The 20,954-nt window shown below is 43.4% G+C and overlaps 2 protein-coding genes across 2 annotated transcripts; both read right to left on the reverse strand.

Annotated features, from left to right (window-relative positions):
- Positions 1-7,477: 7,477 nt before the first annotated feature.
- On the reverse strand, positions 7,478-13,530 carry LOC119307919 (glutathione synthetase, chloroplastic-like). The gene is made up of 13 exons (XM_037584016.1): positions 13,324-13,530; positions 12,976-13,145; positions 12,661-12,736; positions 12,398-12,528; positions 11,885-12,007; positions 11,721-11,801; positions 10,341-10,421; positions 10,166-10,235; positions 9,474-9,595; positions 9,168-9,307; positions 8,878-9,070; positions 8,657-8,783; positions 7,478-7,833 (listed from the first exon to the last, which is right to left on the reverse strand). The coding sequence occupies exons 1-13, from the start codon at positions 13,432-13,434 to the stop codon at positions 7,831-7,833; spliced, it is 1,428 nt and encodes a 475-aa protein (XP_037439913.1). The 5' UTR covers positions 13,435-13,530; the 3' UTR covers positions 7,478-7,830.
- A 1,458-nt stretch (positions 13,531-14,988) lies between these two features.
- Positions 14,989-19,567, reverse strand: LOC119307920 (AP-5 complex subunit mu-like). The gene is made up of 8 exons (XM_037584017.1): positions 19,400-19,567; positions 19,160-19,285; positions 18,557-18,865; positions 18,100-18,383; positions 17,103-17,998; positions 16,639-16,695; positions 16,226-16,273; positions 14,989-15,381 (listed from the first exon to the last, which is right to left on the reverse strand). Exons 1-8 carry the CDS (start codon positions 19,468-19,470, stop codon positions 15,307-15,309), a joined length of 1,866 nt encoding a protein of 621 aa, XP_037439914.1. The 5' UTR covers positions 19,471-19,567; the 3' UTR covers positions 14,989-15,306.
- Between the last annotated feature and the right edge of the window lie 1,387 nt (positions 19,568-20,954).

Consider the following 20,954-nt stretch of genomic DNA (forward strand, 5'->3'; position numbering starts at 1 on the left):
TTTTGCAAACTCTTCGCAAGGAACGTCTTTATGCCAACATGAAAAAGTGCACATTTGGTGTTGACAAGCTTGTTTTCTTGGGTTTCGTTGTTTCTTCCAAGGGTGTCCATGTTGATGAATCTAAAATTGAAGCAATTAAAACTTGGCCCCAACCCACCAATTTGCAACAAGTGCGTAGCTTTCTTGGCCTTGCGGGTTTCTATCATCGCTTTGTAAAAGACTTTAGCACCATCGTCGCACCTTTGCATGCCTTGAGTAAGAAAAATGCACATTTTGCTTGGGGACCTTTGCAATCTACCGCTTTTGATGAGCTCAAATCTTTGCTTACACATGCTCTGATTCTTGCTTTACCCAACTTTGACAAAACTTTTGAGGTTCATTGCGATGCAAGTGGTACCGGAATTGCCGGAGTTTTGATGCAAGAAAAATGAGCTATTGCATATTTTAGTGAAAAACTCTCCTGTGCTCAACTTAACTATCCCATCTATGACAAAGAATTGTATGCTTTACTATGTGTGCTACATGTTTGGGAACATTATCTTAGACCGCATGAGTTTGTCATACATACCGATCATGAAACGCTTAAGTACTTAAAAGGCCAAACTAAGTTGAACAAGCGGCATGCCAAATGGAGTGAATTTATAGAGTCTTTTCCCTATGTCATCAAGTACATCAAGGGTAAGGAAAACATAGTGGCAGATGCCCTTTCGCGCATATGCACGCTTGTCACTAAACTTGAGTTGAATGTTATTGGCTTTGAGCACATAAAAGACTTGTATGCAAATGATCCTTCCTTTGCTACTCCTTATGCTAAGTGTTTGACGCATACATCTTGGGAACGATATTACATCAAGGATGATTACCTTATGAGAGCTAACAAACTTTGCATTCCTGAGTCTTCTCTTCGTTTGCTCATGGAGGCGGACTCATGGGACACTTTGGACGTGATAAGACATTCACCACGCTCTCCAAGAACTACTTTTGGCCCAAGATGTTCCGCGACGTCTCACGCTTCACCAACCGATGCTCTACATGTTGCAAAGCTAAGTATAAAGCTCGATCCCATGTTCTTTACATGCCTCTTCCTATTCCTTATCAACCTTGGGAAGACATTAGCATGGATTTTGTACTTGGTTTGATAAGGACCCAAAATGGAAAAGATTCCGTGTTTGTTGTTGTGGACCGATTCTCTAAAATGGCTCATTTTATAACATGCAACAAGATAGACGATGCTTCACATATTGCCAATATCTTTTGTAGGGAAATCTTGCGTCTACATGGAGTGCCCAAGACGATCGTCTCGAACCGCGACGTCAAGTTCTTGAGTTACTTTTGGAAAACTCTATGCACCAAACTCGGAATCAAGCTCTTGTTCTCTTCGGCATACCATCCCCAAACTGACGGCCAAACGGAGGTGACAAACCATACACTCTCCACTCTACTTCGCGTGTTGATCAAGAGGAACATCAAGGAGTGCGAGGAGTGTCTACCTATCGCCGAGTACGCCTACAACCGCGCAAGACATTCGACTATCGGCAAGTCCCCCTTCGAGGTCATCTACGGCTTCGGCCCATTGTCCCCTTTGGACATTCTACCTCTTCCACTACAAGAGAGAACCAACATGGACACGAGTGCACGAGCAAGCTGCCTCAAGAAGATGCATGCAGATACAAGGCACACCATCGAGCGACAAGTACAACGACTCGCGACCAAGCTCAACATCAACAAGCAACCCATGATATTCAACATTGGAGATCTCGTGTGGCTACACCTTCGCAAGGAGCACTTCCCCAATGAACGCAAGTCCAAACTTCTACCACGAGCCGATGGACCCTTCAAGGTGCTTGAACGCTACAACAACAACGCCTACAATATCGACATCCCACACGACAAGCACTCCATGAGCGACATCTTCAATGTCGACGATCTCTCCCGGTACCATGGTGATGAGTATTTCGTTCCGAGGTCAGATCTTTCCCAAGGGAGGGGAGATGATGCGGAGCATCCTACGGTCATCCCCATGGACACTACTTCTACTACACAAGCTCCAAGTGGACCCATGACAAGAGCTCGAGCACGTGCTATTCAATCCGGGGTTAACTCTCTCCTTGTTGAACTTCCCTTTGACCCACTTGAGACATGGCTACTACCTCAGACGAAGATGCTTTGTGTGCTTAGGTACCAAGGAACCAACCTGGAAGAAGCTACGGTTCAAGGTGGACATCAAGAGCAAAAGAAGGAGATGCACAGTCTGGAACGGGCGGTACTACCGCCCAAGAGCGGTACTACCGCTGAACCCAGCCAAGCGGCACTACCGCTCGACATCCGCCCTTCATCCGCCGAACCGACAAACTCCTGTGATCGAACGGCGCCAGAGCGGTACTATCGCCCCTCCAAGCGGTACTACCGCTGAAAAGCAGTACTACCGCCCATGGGTCCGGTACTACCACCCTGCCTACGTGCAGTGTTTCCGGGCCGAAGCCCCTGTACTCGTTTCGCCCCCTCCTTACCCCTTCGCGGGCTTAGACTATAAATAGACCTTCCCCTCATCCTTTCTAGGGTTAGCATTGTGATAGCTCATATTTTTTAGATAGAGCCTTGCTCATCCATCCAGATCTACTCCTTCGCGAGGGACCGACGCCTCTTCGGAGAAGATCCTTGTTGGATTCAAGACCTCCTTTTGGAGAAGACCCTCTTCAACACCTCCTCTCGGAGAAGAACCAGTTACCCTATGTATCATCCCTTGTTGGATTCGGATCTTGTATCACCTTGTGTTTCAATGATCTAGCGCATGTGTGACTTTATTCTTGTTGGTTGAGTGTTCTCTCGTGTTTTTCCCTCGTTCCCCTCCTCGTGTTCTTCGTGTTCTTCATAGGGATCCGCTCCAAACGTGAAAGATCGGCCTCTAGGGTTCTACCCTACATCTGACTGTCTAGCTCTTTAGGTTTTTCTAGTAGTTTTGCTGTTCTGAGTAGTAGTCATAGTGGAGGTTTATGTGTTTTTTGGAAAGACAATGTTAATCTGGTAATAAAGAACTTTTCGCAGTATCACATAGACTCATGGGTCTCACAGCCGGGTGCGGATGCATGGCATTTATCTTGTTTTTATGGAGAGGCCAATAGAAGCCTGAGGTATAATACTTGGCAGATGATGAAGCGGCTGCGAGGGGAGAGCACACTCCCATGGGTATGCATCGAAGATTTTAACGAGGTATCGCGCACGGAGGAACACATGGGTCCCAATACCCGTGACAGCGGACAAATAGCAGGATTTAGGGAGGCGGTTGATGTGTGCGAGCTTGCCGACCTGGGTTATAAAGGACTGGACTGGACGTGGGAAAAAAGAGTTAGAGGTGGCGAGTTTTGCAGAGTCTGTTTGGACCGTGCTTTAGCCAGTCCCAGCTGGTCTGCACTGTTCCCTTTTGCATCTCTTGAGCACCTCACAGCTACTAAATCAGGCCATTACCCTATCTTGCTGAAAATAGAGTTGGAAACTACTAATACGAGGCATGTGCTAAAGAGGCCCTTTCGTTACGAATGCATGTGGGAAAATAAGGAAGATTTTAATCAAGTGGTGGAGGAAGCATGGCATACGAACCAACCATCACAATCAGTCGTTGAGCTAGCTTCTAAGCTGAACTCTTTTGCTTCAGCTCTGGCACAATTGGGACGGCGGTCCTTTGGATCGGTCAGGCAGGAGTTGCGCTTGCTACGGCAACAGTTGGCAACTTTACGTGTTTCCCCTGGTCGGGTCGGACCAAGTGAAGAGGAAAAACGAGTCCAGGACCGCATGATTGAAATTTCACTAGTGGAGGAGATCATGATGAGATATAGATACCGGATACAGTGGCTCGCGGAAGGCGACAGGAATACACAATTTTTCCAGAAAAAGGCAAGTGCCCGGAGGGCAAAAAATAGGATAACGCAACTCCAGAAATCTGATGGTACAATCTGTACCGATCCTGGGGAGTTGGCGCAAATGGCCACTGAGTTCTATGCTAATCTCTACACGTCGGAGGGAACCATTGGTATGGATGAAGTGCTTTCTCATATTCCACCAAGAGTGGATGCCGAGATGAATGTCCGCTTGAACAGACCATGCAGTAAAGAGGAGGTAAAAGAAGCATTATTCCAAATGTTCCCCACAAAAGCTCCGGGATCTGATGGGTTTCCGGCGCACTTCTTTTAGAGGCATTGGGATTTGTGTGGTGACGAGATCACATGTATGATCATTAGAGTGCTCGATGGAGTTGATTCACCAGAGGAGATTAACTGTACGTTCATCGTTTTGATCCCTAAACTTGCAAGTCCAAAATTATTAGGACAATTTCGGCCAATAAGCCTTTGCAATGTGATCTACAAGATCGCGTCAAAGGTCTTAGCAAATAGGCTGAAAATGATTCTCCCAGTGGTGATCTCAGAAGAGCAGTCTGCGTTCGTTCCTGGACGACTTATCACGGATAATTTCATAACAGCCTACGAGAGTTTGCCTTATATGAAAACCAGGCGAGTGAAGAGTAACAAGTTTTGTGCTCTAAAATTGGACATGATGAAGGCTTATGATCGATTAGAGTGGTCTTATTTGAAGGCAGTTATGCTGAAGTTGGGAATCATCAACGGTTCACGAATACAATAATGAGGTGCGTTTCATCGGTTTCTTTCTCGGTGTTATTCAATGGAGGTAGTTTGGATGGTTTCAGGCCATCTCGTGGTGTTCGCCAGGAGGGGCCAATATCCCCTTACTTGTTCTTTATTGCGGCGGAGGGTTTGTCATGTTTACTAAAGAATGGTATACGGGGTATTAAGGTGGCACCGTCGGCTTCGGAGGTTAATCATCTTCTGTTCGCAGATGACGGTTTACTTTTTTCCGAAGCCTCAAACGCTGAAGCAGAGCAAGTTCGGGACCTGCTACACTTATATTGTGACGCTTCTGGTCAGCGTATAAATGCAGATAAATCCTCAATTTATTTCAATAAAGGGGTTGCAGACAGTTTAAGGTGTGAAATCAAAAATGCATTGGCAGTACAAAACGAATCATTGTCAGAGAAGTATCTGGGCTTACCAACTGATGTTGAGAAATCAAAAGAGGGATGTTTCAGATATTTGAAGGATAGGGTCCAGAAGCATGTGTAGGGGTGGATGGAGAAGTGCTTATCCGCTGGAGGGAAAGAGGTCCTTGTTAAATCGGTGGCTCAGTCTATACCTACATATTCGATGTCCTGTTTCAAGCTTCCCCGAGGTCTGTGTAATCATATTAATGGACTTTTGAGGAAATTCTGGTGGGGAAGCAGAAGAGGTGAGCGGAAGACTGCATGGGTCCTGTGGAAGACGATGTCAAAACCGAAGTATACGGGCGAGATGGGCTTCCGTGACATTGAGTTGTTCAATTTGGCCTTGCTAGCTAGGCAAGCTTGGACAATATTGCAAGATCTGAACTCCTTGAGCGCCCGTGTGCTAAAATCAAGGTACTTCCCGGATGTGGATTTCCTGGAAGCGGCACTTGGGTCTAACCCCTCTCAGATTTGGCGCTCTATAAGGGAAGGAAGAGACGTTCTAGCCATGGGACTAGTCAAACGGATTGGTACTGGTGCGGACACACATATATGGCTCGATAATTGGCTTCCAAGGGATTATAAACTTCGCCCTATCTGTGCTCGGTCAGCAAAACCCACCTCAATAGTGTCCGAACTGATTGACCAAACAACCAGAACTTGGGACAGACAAGTGTTAGATGAGCACTTTATCACACCAGAAATAGATGCTATTCTGAATATTCCTTTGAGTACGAGATCCCATAGCGATTTCTGGGCATGGCACTATGAACGGAGGGGAATATTTTCCGTGCGATCGGCTTATCGAATGTTATTGGGAATCAAGTTCCAGCGGGAAGATTGGTTGGAAAACCGGGTGAGCATTCCAAATCAAGCAGCGGTAAAGAATGATTGGTCAAGGCTGTGGGAAGTGCAAGTGCCATCCAAGGTGCGTGTTTTTGTTTAGAGACTGGCCCATACTTCTTTGCCGACTGGAACAACAAGAGCGGAACATGGCCACATCACCAGCCTATTCGATATGCTCGGTGACAGAGGATACTTGGCGTCATTCACTTCTAAACTGTCGCATGGCACAATGTGTTTGGTCGTTGGGAGAGGAAGAGATACTTGAGCATGTCATATCAAACAAAACTGAAGATGCTAGACAGTGGCTTTTCTGGCTATTCGATTCCTTATCACAGCATGACTTGGCCCGTGTGCTCATAACGATGTGGTCTACATGGTGGGCTAGAAGGAAGGCGATACATGACAATGAGTTCCAGAGTCCTTTGTCTACAATGTGTTTCATAAACCGTTACCTGCAGGATTTGGAGATCACGACTGCTGCAGCAAAGCGATCAACTGGAGGTGCAACGCCACGGCACAGGCTGAGGTTGTGGCTTCCTCCGGAAGGTCTAGAGGTGAAAATGAATGTGGATGGAGGTCTATCTCGTCATGGAGACAAAGGTGCTGCAGCAGCAATTTGCAGAGATAAGAATGGATGCTACCTAGGTGCATCAGCCGTCATCTTTGATGGACTTTCAGACCCAGCCAGCGTGGAAGCATGGGCATGCAATGAGGCGCTCGCACTGGGGCAGGATTTACATGTTCAGCAGCTGTTAATTGCATCCGATAGCGGTGAAGTGGTCACAAACATTAGCAGAGGTGCAGTCACTGTTTACGCGCCAATCCCATGAAATATCAAGTACTCCCTCCGTTTCAAAATAGATGACTCGACTTTGTACTAAAGGTAATACAAAGTCAAGTCATCTATTTTGGAACGGAGGGAGTAGAAGAAGAGACTTTGAGCATGTTACCTTCCGCCATGAGCCCAGGGAGTGTAATACTGGGGCTGATAGATTAGCTAAGGTCGCGTCGTCTCTTGACGTGGGCCGCCATGTGTGGCTAGGGACTGTCCCAGACATTATTTGTATTCCAAACATTTTAAGCTTTGAATAAATCCCTAGTTACACCTAAAAAAAGGCATTGGAAATTGCCTAGAGTTTGGGAAACGAAATTAAATAGATTTTTCTTCTTAGGAAAATTTAGAAAAGGAATAGAAGCTAACAAATTCAAAAGAAGTTCCAAAATACACATATGCGCATAATTTAATATGTTGAAGGGAGAAAACCAAACCCCAACTAAAAGAGAAGATCAAACTCAATATAAATTTAAGTTTGCATTAGATCAAATTAAATCCTCCAAATTATGTAAGTCCAATTTAATCTTTGTTACCAAATAAAACAAATGAATTTTTTCGCCCTAACTTTTGGTAAAAGTTTTCTTAAACATTCCGAGAATCAAGATGTTATAGATGTGCTCGACTACTTGATTTCGACAACATCCCTGACTGGTGCATGATAGCATCCAAAGCATACGACAGCAGAGCGGAGAATTTTCCATGATGATCATGCCCATATGGTCTTTTTTACACTCAAAAAAGTTGCATCTCACAGAATTCTTAACTTCTTCGTATATGATCGACCAACAGAAATGGCAACGCTGAAAATTCACATTAACAGTATAACACAACTGCCTGGCCCCGAATCAAGGGTGTAGTGATCCACGAAACAAGAATTTGTAATCCGTTTTTTCACGGGGATTATTTTTTCATACATACACACGTCATCTATACATGACATATTTATTCTTCACACAGTGTGCTGTATGTTAATGGCTGACGTCTGCAAATTGTGCAGCAACTTTGTTCATCTCATTTATTGCGACCGATGCAACAGAATGCTAAATCCATGGTAGGTCAATGCTGGTTCGGATTTGTAGCTGCTATTCCTGAGGTGATATCACTGCAAGAAGCAAACCTTCCATCAACGACTACCCATGTAGAAAAAAAAGGAAAGCCAAACATTTCTAAGCCAAACTTTTTTTGAAATAACATCATTTCTAAGCCAAACTGAAAGAACTCAGTGCACATCCACGACCAAGGAAGAAAATCATGTATTTAATGTTTAATCACTGATGGGATGCGTCTTTAACACTGCCTACAGCAGTACATACGAAGAACATGTTTCAAATAACTACTCCCTCCGTTCCTAAATACTCCCTCCGTCCGAAAATACTTGTCATCAAAATGGATAAAAGAGATGTATCTCGAACTAAAATACGTCTAGATACATCCCTTTTATTTATTTTGATGACAAGTATTTCCGGACGGAGGGAGTATAAGTCTTTGTAGAGATTTCACTAGGTGGACTATATACGGAGCAAAATGAATGAATCTAAACTTAAAATGCATCTATATACATCCGTATGCAGTTTATAGTGGAATCTCTACAAAGACTTACATTTAGGAACGGAGGGAGTATGTAACATACTGGTTTGGTGCCAAATAAGCCTACACATTATAGATAGGATATTTATGAAGCTTTGAGTTTGATAAGTCGCTTCCGAAATTATCAAGTCATTTAGATTTTCCTGGCTGTTTGCACCAATCCATGGAGAGGCTGGAATGTAACAGATGTTTTTCTTTATATATTTTTTCCAGATTTCCCCAAAAATATCAGACAGGTCACAGGACCAATTACCTACAGCCAATGCACTTCAAACAGAATATAGTTTTATTGTTATGAAATGTATGTGCACAAACTAATGTGAACCACCGTGTATCACCTTGTCGGTCAGGTATAAGCTGTCCAAAACAGCAAATCCCGCAGCAACACCGCCTTCATCCGAAGAAGAAACTTTTGTTCGCATCAAGTAACCACACTTGTCATTGATGATCACCTTATCTTTGTTCCTGAAATCAGAGTCATGACCTGTTTGTCAGAGGAAGCACCATCTTATGAGGAGCGCTAGTGTTTGGACTTCTGTGTTTCAAGCACTTATTATACCGCAGGTAGGCTCCATACATCCCAAGCTCAGATACTGTGAGGGCCTCATGGCAAACACCACCACGGACCAGACTAGCGAGAGATGCTTTGGGAAAGATTCTTTGCATCAGTATGTAGGCTGAGAGAGCATCTCCTCCTTCCTTCTTGAGTCTGATCAGAGCCTCTCGCACATCAAGACCGTATATGTTGTTCCCTGTGCATGAATAGCATATCAACAAATAATGAGAAAAACTCCTAAGAAAACAACTAATGAGCAAAATAATATTCATATGTTACTGCATAAAACAAACCTCCGCCTTCACGTTGAGGCTTCAAGACAAACAAGTCAGGGTTTTCAATCGCAGATTTGACAACCTCTTCATCATCCAAGCTCCATAGCCCTGCAAAGCATTGACGGAGCTTGGCGATTTCCTCCTTATTTTCAAGAAACCTGTGGAGGGAACAAATTATGGTCAGATAGGCTTTTAATGTCTACCAAAGACTGATAATTGATCTGATCACTAATGGCAGAAGTACAGCGACAATACTACAACGTGTCCATATGCAGTTCACATCATTGGAATATTCAAGTCATTGGTACTCAAAAACTGAATCACCTTTCAAGCACGTTAGGTTTTGCTAGTTCTTGTTGAATCTTCTTGGTCCCGACTAAATGATATGATATTGAAGGACACTTCACAGCAGATGATTGTTCCATCAAAAGCCTTGCACTCCATTCCTAGAATATACAAGAAATATGCCATGGGGATTAATAACAAAAACAATTGCTATACATCCACAAGACATACACAAATTTTGCTTCAGTGTTGACCCTATTAACGACTAGTGAAATCAATATATACGAGGGAATGTAGAAGTATTTGTTGAAGTGTATATGTGGATTGACTAGCCCTTTCTATTAGTTCGGACTTTTGGTTGTGATGGCTAGTGCATGAAGCTTAATATGGTATCAGAGCCTAAGGTCTTGTGTTCAAGTCCTGGCTTTCGTAATTTATCCTCTGTGTCCACATATAGGCCTCTTCCGTACCTCTGAGTCTATTCATGTGTTGACTTCCCACGTCACGCGTGATAGGGGGTGTTGAAGTGTATATGTGGATTGCCTAGCCCTTTCCATCAGTTCGGACTTTTGGTTGCGTTGGCTAGTGCATGAAGCTTAACAGTATTCAAATAATTTAAAATGAAGCCATATTATCTCAAAGAAAACACTTCTATGGTAATTTGGTTTTCAATCAGAGGAACTGTCACAAAAAATGCTGTGTTGAAGGGTGGAAACAATGTATACACGTACTGCTTCTGAAGGATAATCGTTTGGTGTATAGCCAGCTCTAAAATACACCACAGCGACCTTCCTGTCATTTCTGCATTTTCCAAAAATACTTTAATGAACATTCTGCAAGACTGCAGCAATCGCTAAACTGCCAACTGTCAAGCCACAAACAATAAGCCAATCACTGAATACATACACAACAAGAGTTCCATCAGGGAGAACCTGGCCTTCAGCCTCCACCTCTGACAAGGTTTTCCTAATAGTTGTTACGCCATGTGTAACAAATTGTCAAGGGAACACAAATTTGATGTTGAGACTTGATGTAACATTTTAGCATCTGGACTGGGAAGAAGATCCTGGAGACAAGCAAATAACCAAAAGTACAATTGCCATATGACAAGATTGAGCTATAGACTGGGAAGGTGGACCAAAGATGGCATGCGGAGCATCCCATGGACATCACCGTGAACCCATCATCAACCCCACAAAATCCAAGTGGACCGATGACAAGAGCTCGCCCGGGTGCCATCAAACTGAGGTGACTTCACTCCTACTTGAGGTCCCTATGTATTTGGATGAGACATGGCTTCTAGCTTAATCCGGAATGCTATGTATGCTTAGATATGAAGGCATGAACCTGGAGAAGCAAGGAAGGAAGCCCAAGTCCCAAGCGAGGAGCGGAGACTCAAAGACGAAGAGAAGGAAGAAAACCAGTGCAAAATCCGCACTACCGGACAGTCAGGAGAGCGCTGGCGCCTCGGCCTCAACCCTCTGGAGCGACCAGAGGTCGAGCAGACTGTCCTGTCCAACCAACCAGACAGTCTGTCTAGTTGGCGCTCGCACCTCGCCCTCAACCCTCCAAACCGACCAGACTGTCCGGTCGGCGCTGAAGCCTCTGAAGAATTGCACCACCAGACTGTCCCGTCCACTCTGACCTAACTGTCCAGTAGTTCTGTCTGTACAGATTTTGGGTAAGGTCCGTGTATCTCCCCTCCCCATACCCCTTCATGCCTAGGCTATAAATACCCGTACTTCTCTAAGATCTAGGGTTAGCAAAGTATAGACTAAATCTTGAGAGAGCTTTGCTCAATCTACCCTCTCCCTTGGAGATCAAGAGCTCTTTCAGGAGAAGAATCCTCTTGGATTATCAAGACATCCATATCCTTTGGATTGGGGAATAACTATCTCTCAAGACCCATCTCTCCTAGAGATTTGGAAGAACTACCCTAGTTATCTTTTCCTTTTGTTGCTGCTTGGATCTTGACGTGCGTCTCGTTTTGGCATGAGATTTGAGTACTTTGGTGGTGAATCTTGTCTATGTGAGTGTTTTCTCAAAAGTTTTCCACAGTTGTTCTTTGTGTTTCACCCAGATCCATCTCCAAATAGTGAAGATCGGGCCATTCCTATGGTTTTCCCCGTATCAAGATGGCAACTGCATTGGCAGGAAGAACGTTTTAACAAAGCAAACTTTAAGCAACTGAGTCATGGCATCTTTTGCTAAGCAAGAACTTTTATAGAAAATCATATATAATTTTCATCATTAAGAGAAGTGCCAAAGCAGATCACAAAAGGATATGATTCCCTCAAATATTTGACAATCCAGTATTGGTCATACATATTTCTTTCTTCGGGCTGAACAATCATCATAACTACAGCACTGAACATTTCATGAAAAAGTGTGTCAGTTAATACTCAATTGGTTAGCTATAATATGCATGATTCAGCTAGAGCGTACCAAACCTGTCAACATTAAACTCATCCCATGCTTTGGCCAATGCTTTAGCAAATTGACGGCTTGCATCATTTCCAGGAACCCTTTTGGCATCTAGACATAATAAATTTCCATACTGATTGATCAAGGTCCTGCATAGCAGTTAGTGATCAGTTGATTTACTACACATACTGATGACTTAATAATAAATCTGATTAGAAATACCCTATAGGTACAAAGTACAAAACTTCATAGTATCCATTAGTAAGACTTAGTCAAATGTAGAGATCTTTGGCTTAGGACAAAGCTAGAACATCAAATAATTTGGAACGCAGGAAGGAATTCTTACTTATCTCTACGTAAACATAGAAGACATATCATTTAACATCACAATTGCAATGCAGCATCATTTAGAAGTGTAGAAATAATTTTTTGGACATAAAAACCATGTGTACAATTACCTAACCAGATTTCTCAAGTAAAGGTACAGTGTAAATACACACAAGCATAGCAATGTAATACCAAAGCATGTTCTACTTTACCTGTGAAGCTCAGTCACTATAGAACAAAGCCCAGGAAAAGATACTGAAATAGTGTTGAGCTCTATTTGGAGAAGAGAATTGGTTTCTGAATCCAGCATATAATCTGATCGGTGCAGCCCCAGTCGAATATTCTAGTGAAAAAAGTAGCATTTGTCAGTACCATACAGTAAGGACATCAACCAAAATAGGGACCAAGAGACTAGATGGATCTATTAATGTTCAGGTATAGAAGTTGACTGAGTAGTAGAGGTGAGGTGAATAACCTCCTCCTTGTTTGCATCCATCATCTTCCTGTGAATATCTAAGAGCCTAGAAGTGAAATCATCAACCTGCCTTGTTCTGAAAGTACAAGTATGAATGTATCAGGCAGGCTATCAGCCAAAGAGCTCCATTAAAATCCTTATCAAATTATCAACAATCTGATTCGTCGATATACAGCCTCTAAAAAAGTTCAAGGCATATCTACAAGAATAATTGACATAATTTTGTGAGCTGGTACGCTTCTTTTATCCTGGTCAACTTGCAGGCAGAGGCTGTGAATGAAAACGTGGAGAGGTTAACATGGCAACGGAACTCACTTGGACAAGGAATCCTGCAAGAAATCCCCATCCAAGCTAACACGATCCACGAGCTCGTTGAAAAGCGGGGCCAGCTCGCACGCCTGGCTCCAGAAGGACTCCGGGAGACGCGACGGGAGCAGGGAGATTGGAGCGTGGACCAACCCAACCCCAGGAACTGTTCCTGATCTCTGCAAGAGGACAGGCAGCAACAATGAATGCTTGGTCATGGACGATGGATATTCCGAGCTCTGCTCATCGCATCAAAGCTCACTCAAAGATTGCTCATTCAAAGATTGCGGTCCTGAGCTTGGCCGGCCGATCCAAGAAGAGCCATGGAAGTTTGAACCGAGGAGGCGAGAACCTTACCGGGTCCGCGCGGTCCCCGACGACGAGCCCGTGCATAGCGCACCACGCCGCCGCCTCCCGCGCCATCTCCTCCACCGCAGCGGCGCCCGGCTTTCCCTCGGTGGTGTTCATCGCCGGCAGTGGTGGGTATTGGGCGCGTGAAGAATTTCTGCGTAGTTTGAGGTGGTATATTCTGAATTTGAAGCTTAGGTTATCGGTGTGGTGGGGTTTGCGATTTCTAGGAAAATGGAGGGGGCGGCGAAGGCGGCAGGGTCAGGTTTGGTCTCTGTAAAGTGTGCCGGTCACTTTCTCTGCTTGGGCAGCAGCCTCAAACATTTTTTTGAAAGAAGTCCTCCGGTTGGAAAACTGATGATGGATTCTGTGGCCATGGACCAAAGCGAATCCAAACCATTCTACTAGTACAGTACTATACTGACTATAAAAAATAAAATAAAATAACGCTAAATATCAAGTAAATTTAGTTAGATTGTCATGTTTTTTAGTAGTAGTACCACACTTTTTTGTCTTGCAAAATTATATCGCAATGCAGTTCCATTAGGTTTTCTTTGTTAATAGTATGATTGAGAACCATACAGGAAATCTTGCAAAAAAAAAAATTGCGAGAATAACTTCCAATCTACTCCCTCCGTCTCATAATGTCAAAAAGTGTCTTACATTATGGGACGGAGGGAGTATTTATCAACTGTCAAGATAGTACAAAAAAGAATTAAAAAATACATCTAGGTCTGTTGACCACTTAGCGATGACTACTAGCACTGAAGCGAGCCGAAGGCTCGCCACCGTCTTCGCCCTGCCTCATCGGAGCCGGGCAAACCTTGTTTTAGTAGACAGTCGGAAAGTCGTCGTGTTAAAGCCCCATAAGACAAACGCGGCAGAATAGCAACCGCTGCCGATGAAGAGAAGCGTAGATCGGAAAAATCCAACATGTGGACACACGAACACAGACGAATGAAGACAAGATCCACGTGAATCCACCGAAAACAAACACCAACCGAATCCCACGAAATCCGCCGAAGACAAATCTCCACACGCCCTCCGACGATGCTAGAAACACCACCGAAACGGGGACAAGGCGGGAAGAATCTTATTCCATCTTCAGAGAGCCATCGCCGCCTCGTCTCCCTGAGCAGGACACAAACCTAAAAAAACTCAAAATAGTGTGAGAAAACCATAGAGGAAATCTTGTATTGTAGGGTACAGAAACAGGAAACGGAAAAGTTTACCTTTTTCACAAAAAAAGAACGGTGGTGAGCTATACCACTTTCCTCACCTCCAATTTGTGGTACAATGAAACAGTAAAATGATTTTAGAAAGATACCCATGTCACCCTTTTTGAAAGAGATTATAAACTGAAAAGGGGGATAATTGACCTAAAAGGTTTCTCCTTTTTGTTGAAAATTGATCATCTCGACTCTATATTCGTGATTAGGACCATGCAGCTTTATGTTAGACTAGCTTGTCAAGACAATTCCGAATATTCGACCGCCCCCATCTCGATGGCATCATGCATGACATGACCAACAGATCAGTGTCTCGATTCACTGAACCTAGAAAAGATGCTGCACCCCATTTACACATACTGCTAGTGGATGGAAGAAAAACTATGCAGCGGTAACATATTTTGACGGGACAAAGAAGGAAATCCGGGTCATGTCTGGCACCGTCTCCAGCTTCTCAACGCACCATGAATTTGAGCGGTGATCATAAAAATAGCATTACAACGAGCGTCAAATTCGGATACAATGGAAAGAATCCAGGGGGTATAGAAAAATTATTGCTAATAAGAGAAGAGCATGGATTCGAGATCTCATAGAGCCATGAAATCTAAGATCAGCATACCAAACTTGTCTGACAAAAATGATGTACAGATTTGTTGTTTCCCACTTGAAACACTATTTCCTGAATTATAAGAACTATAAGAGAAAACTTCCATCACAGCTCTGGTGGGACCAAAAAACTGTGCCTGGCCATGAACACTGCCAATCATAATTCTTTTGGCAAAGCTGCGGAAGGACATTTTCCTAAGGTATTCCATAGTATGTAGTCTCCAGAAGAGGCCTGCCAAAGGAGAGCAATGTTATCAAAGAGTATCTTGTATTGATGGTCCGTACAGGGGTCTCATAACCGATTAGGGATAACACGGTAATTCAAGTACAATTTATCTGTTTGGATAAACAGATCAAATGTGTATTTGTGGAACAAATCTTTTGTGATGTTAGTCTAGCATAAATTATATTTTATGTTCAAGGTGTGAATTTTACAGATGAAAAGATCATGTTCCACAGAGGAAGTGGGGATAAGCAGGGATGAAGAGGGAAAAGGCAACTAGGCATCAACTAGTTATTCTAGAGGGAAGCCAGAGTCCTGCACAGGCCTGAACCCCCTCCCAGACCCCACCCACACACGCTGCCGCGTGTGCCTCGCCGCCCCAGCCTACCCAAACTGCCTCCTCCACCAGGCCACTGCTGCACTGGCGATGCCACGGCCAACCGGCTGTCCCTGTCTCAGGCTTAGGGCTGCACATCCATGTCCCGAATTGTTTCAGGCGACTTACAAATAACAAACACGACTTTATAAATACTGTGTGCAACAGAAGCTAGGATGGTGCTTCGCATCAGATCAAAATGCTTATAGTTAGTTCAGCACTAACAAAGCAAAGTACACCCTCTGTTCACAAATGACGTTTTGGCAGTTAAACTGTCAAAACGTCATTTGTGAACAGAGGGAGTAATACTTTTGCATATGCAAACCCACGCATGCACTGTACGATTCTTCCTGTAGTTTGTACAGTTCTCTTAGGGCAATTATTGAAATGTTGAGAAAATTCAGAAAAATAACAGGTTTTTCAGTGCATTGACTATTTATAGAACCAAAGTTCGAGGGAATGAGATAAGGAAGTCACCTGCATTGAGTATTCTACTGGGGCTTTGACAGAAGGGTAAACGGTTACCTGCAGAATATAGTACAGGAAACATGATGTTTAATGGTGACCCAATTATTTGAATAAAGAATGGGAGGAAATGCTACAACAAGGAGAAAATAACTATTTCATAATGGAGGTCAGGACATGAAAGGGTGTGATTCTTTAGCAATCTCTTCAGCATGGTAGTAAGGAAACTGTAATATGTACCACCTATCAAGCACTAAAACATAAGAACATGGACAAAATATATGTGTGGATATCGATTAAAATTTGTGAAGAACAATGGCTAAAAAAGCTAAGCTGGCATGAGGGCATCAACATTGGATAACAACAGTAAGCTACTTGACTGAGTGAGTGAAGATGGTGACCAAGAAAGGTTGTGGGTAACTTACAGATCTTGGGTCGATTATAAGACCAGACAGGGTACCACCAACTATCTTAAAAGACACCTGGAGAATATTTCATAATCAATTAATATTGAAAAACAAGTTCAAATGAGAAGTACATGTGCGCTGCTGTATGGATACTAAAAGACTTCACGGGTGTGCATAAGGAAGAACAAATATGATACAGTGGTTGTTCCAGAATCCAGATTATACTCTATGATCCCAGGTACAAATATGAATAACAGAATGTCATGCAAAATGAACAGCTGCATGATCCTATATCAACCAACAGAACAGAACAACTGAGAGCTAGTACTATATGCTGAGAAAGCAATACGAAGAAGAGTGGCCAGGCTTGTCAGAAATACAGTGACCGATATGATTGTTCCCAATGATCTCATATTCAAAATAACATCATGAAAGAATGACTTGACAAATTCCAACAACATTATGTTTCGGTAGAGGCAAACCTTAGCATAATTATAAGCCTGCCAAGACAATGGCTCTTCCAAGTCAACTGCTTGAAGGTCTTTGTTCATTTTTTCCATGAGGTAGTCATCCAAGTTGGCACCATTCTTAGCGTTATCTTCCTCACAATCACTATCTTCAGCAAATGCAGTGGTCACGACCGACCGAAATGATGAATTTACTCGTTGCGTTGTTCTAGGATGAAATTTAACAGTACCAGAGAAGGTAGCTTCAATGCTCCTACCACTGAGGCCCCGGCCACTTGAAACAATTCTCCACTCAATTAAATGTTCTGTCATTGAAACCGTCCCAACTGATGGATTTCCGTCATATGATGCAACTCTTCTTCGAGGAAATGGCATTGTAACCATGCAAAATTCCATAAGAAACGGGGACTTGTAACCCTCCATCAGTCTCAGCTTAAATAGAAAAGCACCTTCATTCTCAGATACCATAGACAACTGGTAGAACCCTTTCACAGGTGGATTGATGTTGCATGGAGCTTGATAGTGCATCAAAACGAAATTTCCTAGTGGTGGTTGAAATAGCAGAGATTGCTTATCACCAGTAGGCTCTGAAGCTTGAACACAGTGGTGGAATGATGATACCTCCACACGGGCAGTTTTTAACCCAGTCAGTGGCAAAGAAACATCAGGTAACCCTTCGAGTTCAGCCCTACAGGTTAGTTGACCCGAAACAGAAAGGAAATCTGGCACATCATCACGGTCATATAGTGCAGCGTTTATAGTCTCCAGGCTAGAAAAGAGAGTCCGTTGCCTCCCTTTATATAGGTAAGGTTTCCAGGCAGGTTGCTTCTGGTCTGTCGGAAGAGGATCAGCTGAATACCCAGTTGTTCTAATCGAAGAAACATTGCCATAATTAAGATCCTGAGGTGTGCCTGCAAAAATATACTGTTAGCTTCGTTGGTTAATCAATAAAAAGATCCATGAAGCTAGATGATAGAACAGCACAAAGTGTTATATTCGACATGATACTCACCAAAAGGCATGGCACCAATGATGAAGCTTCGTAGTAATTCCTTGTCAAAAGGTCTTATACCACCTTTTAAAGAGTCTGACTGAGCAGCACCTACAGGCGAGGAAACTGATGCAACTGGGGCTGCAACAGGCGCAGCGATAGGTTTTGACCGGGCTGTAATGCCTATGCTTCCAGTCAATGAATCTAACAGTCCACCAACAGAGGGGCCTGAACTAACGATCACCTCTGGTTCAGCAACATCACCAGTAATTATGTCGCCAATAACATTCGCAACCATAAAGGCCCTATCATGGAACATGAAGTATGAGAGTCCAACTAGTGAACATGATCGTTAATTGATTGATAGTAGTATAAAACTCAAAAATATTAAAATATATGAGTTGAAAAATGGGGTTGCTAGTGTAAAGAATGAAACAACAAAGAACACACATAAATAAGGTAAGCAAACTTACATTACCCTGTTATGCACGGAAGATTGAGCAGAATGGAAGAAAGATTGCCATTCTCTTTTGCTGAACTCCCGCAATCAGGTCTTTTCAGTAGGCTCTCAAACGCATTAAATGACTGAGGATCCACCAGAGGCAGCACAAGGACATAATAGCTTCCACGTTTCTGAAGAACTACTGGCCACAGCATAAACCCACCCCCTTCCTCTTTGTCAATCTGAAGGGATATAATGTGACGAGTGATTGGATCATCGACCCAGGAATCCGATCCAATAGATGATAAGCTTGTGCGGATACCAGAGCCACGGGCCGTGCCTTCCCTGCACAATGTCATATTTAAGTGTTTATTGCAACTATTTTATAAGCCATGAACATACCATAACATGTGCTGATCGAGTTATAGTTTCATCAGTGGATGAACTTCTGAACTAATATGAATACCTATCTCGGATACATTTATCCTTTGTTCAGAAGAAACAGGCATTGCTAAGTAACGATTCTGCATCTAAATCATAATTCACTTCCAGGACGAGTAACATAGTATCTAATTTTTACTCGACCACACCAATTCTCCGGAGAAAGCTAGTACAAGAACCAAGAAACAACGGCCAAACCTTCTCCGGCGGTTGGCAAACGCGGCGGCGACCTCGTAGTCCGCCGGCAGCGGCATCTCCGCGCCCTTCCCCGCCCCCTCCGCCTCCCACGCGACCCGCCACCGCTTCTCCACCACTGCAAACCGCCTGAAGGAAGGGGGGAGGTGAGTTCCTGGACCAGAAGGACCGAATCCTGGCGCGAGAATCCCCGGATTTCATCTCGGGGGTTCGCGAGGTGGGGTCGGTGTCGGGCGTGCGTACCTGGAGAAGGCAACCGCGTCGTTTGGCGTGAGGATCCAGATTGCGCGGATGCTGCACCCACCGCCGGACATGGATCGCCGGAGGTGTGGCCGCGCGGTGGTTGTGGCCTCGGCGCTTGTTTCTAGGATGGGATGGCCGGAGACTCGGAGGGGCCAGTTGGGAAGACGACAGGAAGAGTACGGGAACGTAAACCCGCCTCCCGGCTTAGGTTACTGTTTACATGTCCGTCTTCCCTGGAAGTTTACGTATTCTAGTTTACTTGTCACGAGTCACGTCTTCAACTAGACGATACCTCGCATGTCACGTCTTCAACTAGACGATACCTCTTCCCCTCAAAAAAAAAAAAAAATTGACGATACCTCTGCATGTTGTTGCGAGATATTTTGCAACATATTGTAATGTGATTCATTGTATGAAACATGAATATTTGAAGTAATAATATAAAAAAGTTAAAACTAAAAATACATATAATTTATTATGTTTGATTACTATATAGTCGTAAAATGTTTATTAAATATATGTAGCATAATAGAATGAAAATTCTCATGTATGTTTGCATGTTGAAATGGGTCTTTTTTTCATGCATGTCATGATCAAGTGGCATGTTTGCATGTTAAGAGACATATGGTAGTGAGATGAACATTTTCTTATGCATGTTGTGCGATAATGTGGCATATGCTTGCATGTTAAGAGAAATAGTTAGTGGGGGGTAATTTTCATATAAAAGATATAGTGTTCTTCCGACGAAAAGAGATCATCTCCATCAGTCCCTCTTTATTTAAAAAGTACATGAAAAGTTGTAAGTCGTTCCATACACTACATGAATAGATATGATGATAAAGGGTCACCCAATCGAAGCCTTCTAGAAGGTATGATAGTTTCTGATGAATTAAATCTTACCTTGTATTCCATCGATACACACAAGTCATAATCAGATGAACCCAATCGGCATGAAAACCCAACTTCAAGAACATTGCTTCCAGAAACACGCACTCGACTATGTCATAGGCCTTATGCATATCCAGCTTCACCACGCACCATCCTTCCTTCCCCACCTTCTTCTGATTAATTGTGTCTAAGATTTCATAAGCAATTAGGATGTTATCTGTAATAAGTCTTCCTGGAATGAAAGCATTTTGTGTAGGACTACTTATATCTAGGAGAAGGATGTTATGGTCGCTATCATTTTAGATATCACTTTGTACATCACATTACACAAGCTGATGGGTCTAAATTGTGTTACCCTTTCTGGAGTTTGTACTTTAGGAATCATGATAACTGTGGTATTATTTCATCCTTGTGACATTACTCGACTATTCACTGCCTGTAGGACCTCCAACACCAAGTCATCACCTAGCATAGGACATAACCTTTTGTAAAAAAGGGCATGAATGCCATCCGGGCTGGGTGCCTTGAAGTCCCCGATGGAGAATAGGGCATTGCTCACTTCCTCGGCTGGACAAACTAGAGAGCTGGAGGGAGCAAAGGTTTGTCATGACGCACCCGCAGTTACGAATCCTTTGTTTGTTGATGATTCTATTATTTTAATGAAGAC

The sequence above is a fragment of the Triticum dicoccoides genome, chromosome 5B (genome assembly GCF_002162155.2).
Source record: "Triticum dicoccoides isolate Atlit2015 ecotype Zavitan chromosome 5B, WEW_v2.0, whole genome shotgun sequence".
NCBI classification, from domain to species: Eukaryota; Viridiplantae; Streptophyta; class Magnoliopsida; order Poales; family Poaceae; genus Triticum; species Triticum dicoccoides.

What these genes read in the sequence shown, in the direction of transcription:
- LOC119307919 (XM_037584016.1), bottom strand. Translation starts at nt 13,434, where the DNA reads ATGAACACCACCGAGGGAAAGCCGGGCGCCGCTGCGGTGGAGGAGATG. An exon ending in TCGGGGACCGCGCGGACCCG is followed by an intron (nt 13,146 to 13,323) that starts GTAAGGTTCTCG and finishes GTCCTCTTGCAG; the next exon opens with AGATCAGGAACAGTTCCTGG. An exon ending in AAACCTAACGTGCTTGAAAG is followed by an intron (nt 9,308 to 9,473) that starts GTGATTCAGTTT and finishes TTCCCTCCACAG; the next exon opens with GTTTCTTGAAAATAAGGAGG.
- LOC119307920 (XM_037584017.1), bottom strand. Translation starts at nt 19,470, where the DNA reads ATGTCCGGCGGTGGGTGCAGCATCCGCGCAATCTGGATCCTCACGCCA. An exon ending in GACGCGGTTGCCTTCTCCAG is followed by an intron (nt 19,286 to 19,399) that starts GTACGCACGCCC and finishes CCCTTCCTTCAG; the next exon opens with GCGGTTTGCAGTGGTGGAGA. An exon ending in AATCTTCCGTGCATAACAGG is followed by an intron (nt 18,384 to 18,556) that starts GTAATGTAAGTT and finishes GTTCCATGATAG; the next exon opens with GGCCTTTATGGTTGCGAATG.